The sequence below is a fragment of the Ambystoma mexicanum genome, chromosome 7q (genome assembly GCF_040938575.1).
Source record: "Ambystoma mexicanum isolate Mex_15411 chromosome 7q, UKY_AmexF1_1, whole genome shotgun sequence".
NCBI classification, from domain to species: Eukaryota; Metazoa; Chordata; class Amphibia; order Caudata; family Ambystomatidae; genus Ambystoma; species Ambystoma mexicanum.
This window is the reverse complement of record NC_090941.1, coordinates 1,083,262,724-1,083,266,373: the sequence shown is the minus strand read 5'-3', so window position 1 is coordinate 1,083,266,373 and position 3,650 is coordinate 1,083,262,724. Positions and strand designations below refer to the sequence as shown.

General features: G+C 50.4%; 1 protein-coding gene across 1 annotated transcript; it reads left to right on the top strand.

Moving 5' to 3' along the window:
- Positions 1-2,234: 2,234 nt before the first annotated feature.
- Positions 2,235-3,008, top strand: LOC138528192 (uncharacterized). Its single transcript, XM_069639645.1, has one exon. The coding sequence runs from the start codon at positions 2,235-2,237 to the stop codon at positions 3,006-3,008; it is 774 nt and encodes a 257-aa protein (XP_069495746.1).
- The last annotated feature ends 642 nt before the right edge of the window (positions 3,009-3,650 follow it).

Genomic DNA, 3,650 nt, shown 5'->3' with positions numbered 1-3,650 from the left:
AGGCAAGGAGCTGGCACAGGTTACCAGAGACAAGGAGCTGGCACAAGGTAACAGAGGCAAGGTACTGGTGCAAAGTAGCAGAGACAAGGAGTTGGCACAGGGTAACAGAGGCAAGGAACTGCGTGCAAGGTAGCAGAGGCAAGGACCTGGCACAAGTTAACAGAGGCAAGGAACTGGCACAAGGTAACAGAGGCAAGGAGCTGGCACAAGGTAACAGAGGCAAGGTACTAGTGCAAGACAGCAGAGGCAAGGAACTGGTGCCAGATAACAGAGGCAAGATACTGGTGCAAGGCAGCAGAGGCAAGGAACTGGCACAAGGTACTAGAGGCAAGCTACTGGTGCAAGGTAGCAGATGCAAGAAGCTGGCTGGCACAAGGTAACAGAGGCAAGGTACTGGTGCAAAGTAGCAGAGATAAGGAGTTGGCACAAGGTAACAGAGGAAAGGAACTGGTTCAAGGTAGCAGAGGCAAGGAGCTGGAACAAAATAACAGAAGCAAGGAGCTGGCACAAGGTAATAGAGGCAAGGAACTGGCACAAGTTAACAGAGGCAAGGAGCTGGCACAAGGTAACAGAGGCAAGGTAATATTGCAAGACAGCAGAGGCAAGGAACTGGTGCAAGATAACAGAGGCAACGCACTGGTGCAAGGCAGCAGAGGCAAGGAACTGGCACAAAGTACTAGAGGCAAGGTACTGGTGCAAGGTAGCAGATGCAAGAAGCTGGCACAATGTAACTGAGTCAAGGAACTTTTGCAAGGTAACAGAGGCAAGGAGCTGGCACAAGGTAGCAGGGGCAACGTACTGGTGCAAGGTAACAGAGGCAAGGAGCTGGCTGGCACAAGGTAACAGAGGCAACGTACTGGTGCAAAGTAACAGAGACAAATAGCTGGTACAAGGTAACAGAGGCAAGTAACTGGCACAAGGTAACAGAAGCAAATAACTGGCACACAGTAACATTGGCAACACACTGGTGCAAGGTAGTAAAGACAAATAACTGGCACACAGTAACAGAGGCAATGTACTAGTGTAAGGTAACAGAGGCAAAGTGCTGGCACAAGGTAACTGAGGCAAGGAACTGGTCTAAGGTGACAGAGGCAAAGAACTGCCAAAGAACGGGCATGGTACTGGTGCAAGGTAACAGAGGCAAGGAGCTGGGACAAGGTAGCATAGGCAAGGTACTGGTGAAAGGTAGCAGAGGCAAAAAACGAACACACAGTAACAGAGGCAAGATACTGGTGCAAGGTAGCAAAGGCAAAGAAATGGCACACAGTAACGGGAAAGGTACTGTTGCAAGGTAACAGAGGCAAGGAGCTGGTGCAAGGTAGCAGAGGTAAGGAGCTGGCACAAGGTAACAGGAGCATGGTACTGGTGCAAGGTAACAGAGGCAAGGAGCTGTCACATGGTAACATATGCAAGGATCTGGTCCAAGGTAACAGAGGAAAGAAGCTGGCACACGGTAACAGAGGCAAGGTACTGGTGCAAGATAACATAGGCAAGGAGATGGCACAAGGTAACAGGGTCAAGGTACTGGTGCAAGGTAACAGAGGCAAAGAACTGACACACGATAACAGAGGCAAGGGACTGGTGCAAGGTCACAAAGGCAATTATCTGGCACAAGGTAACAGAGGCAACACACTGGTGCAAGGTAACAGTGGAAAGGAGCTGGCACAGGGTAACAGAGGCAAGGAACTGGCACAAGGTGACAGAGTCAAGGAGGTGGCACAAGGTAACAGAGGCAAGGTACTGGTGCAAAGTAGCAGAGGGAAGGAACTGGTGCAAGGTAGCAGAGACAAGGAGCTGGCACAAGGTAACAGAGGCAAGGAACTGGCACAAGTTTCTAGAGGCAAGGTACTGGTGCAAGATAGCAGATGCAAGAAGCTGGCACAAGGTAACTGAGTCAAGGAACTTTTGCAAGGTAACAGAGGCAAGGAGCTGGCACAAGGTAGCAGGGGCAACATACTAGTGCAAGGTAACAGAGGCAAGGAGCTGGCTGGCACAAGGTAACAGAGGCAAGGTACTGGTGCAAAGTATCAGAGACAAGGAGTTGGCACAAGGTAACAGGGGCAAGGAACTGGTGCAAGGTACTAGAGGCAAGGTACTGGTGCAAGGTAGCAGATGCAAGAAGCTGGCACAACGTAACCGAGTCAAGGAACTTTTGCAAGGTAACAGAGGCAAGCAGCTGGCACAAGGTAGTAGGGGCAACGTACTGGTGCAAGGTAACAGAGGCAAGGAGCTGGATGGCACAAGGTAACAGAGGCAAGGTACTGGTGCAAAGTAGTAGAGACAAGGAGTTGGCACAAGGTAACAGAGGAAAGGAACTGGTTCAAGGTAGCAGAGGCAAGGACCTGGCACAAAGTAACAGAGGCAAGGAGCTGGCACAAGGTAATAGAGGCAAGGACCTGGCACAAGTTAACAGAGGCAAGGAGCTGGCACAAGGTAACAGAGGCAAGGTAATGTTGCAAGACAGCAGAGGCAAGGAACTGGCGCAAGTTTACAGAGGCAAGGTACTGGTGCAAGGCAGCAGAGGCAAGGAACTGGCACAAGGTAACAGGGTCAAGGTACTGGTGCAAGGTCACAGAGGCAAAGAACTGACACATGATAACAGAGGCAAGGGACTGGTGCAAGGTCACAAAGGCAATTATCTGGCACAAGGTAACAGAGGCAACACACTGGTGCAAGGTAACAGTGGAAAGGAGCTGGCACAGGGTAACAGAGGCAAGGAACTGGCACAAGGTGACAGAGGCAAGGAGGTGGCACAAGGTAACAGAGGCAAGGTACTGGTGCAAAGTAGCAGACGAAAGGAACTTGTGCAAGGTAGCAGAGACAAGGAGCTGGCACAAGGTAACAGAGGCAAGGAACTGGCACAAGGTGACAGAGGCAAGGAGGTGGCACAAGGTAACAGAGTCAATTTACTGGTGCAAGGCAGCAGAGGCAAGGAACTGGCACAAGGTACTAGAGGCAAGGTACTGGTGCAAGGTAGCAGATGCAAGAAGCTGGTACAATGTAACTGAGTCAAGGAACTTTTGCAAGGTAACAGAGGCAAGGAGCAGGCACAAGGTAGCAGGGGCAACGTACTGGTGCAAGGTAACAGAGGCAAGAAGCTGGCTGGCACAAGATAACAGAGGCAACGTACTGGTGCAAAGTAACAGAGACAAATAGCTGGCACAAGGTAACAGAGGCAAGTAACTGGCACAAACTAACAGAAGCAAATAACTGGAAAACAGTAACATTGGCAAGGCACTGGTGCAAGGTAGTAAAGACTAATAACTGGCACACAGTAACAGAGGCAATGTACTGGTGTAAGGTAACAGAGGCAAAGTGCTGGCACAAGGTAACTGAGGCAAGGAACTGGTCTAAGGTAAAAGAGGCAAAGAACTTGCAAAGAACGGGCATGTTACTGGTGCAAGGTAACAGAGGCAAGGAGCTGGCACAAGGTAACATAGGCAAGGAACTGGTGTAAGGTAGCAGAGGCAAAAAACGAACACACAGTAACAGAGGCAAGATACTGGTGCAAGGTAGAAAAGGCAAAGGAATGGCACACAGTAACGGGAAAGGTACTGGTGCAAGGTAACAGAGGCAAGGAGCTGGTGCAGGGTAGCAGAGGTAAGGAGCTGGCTCAAGGTAACAGGGGCATGGTACTGGTGCAACATAAC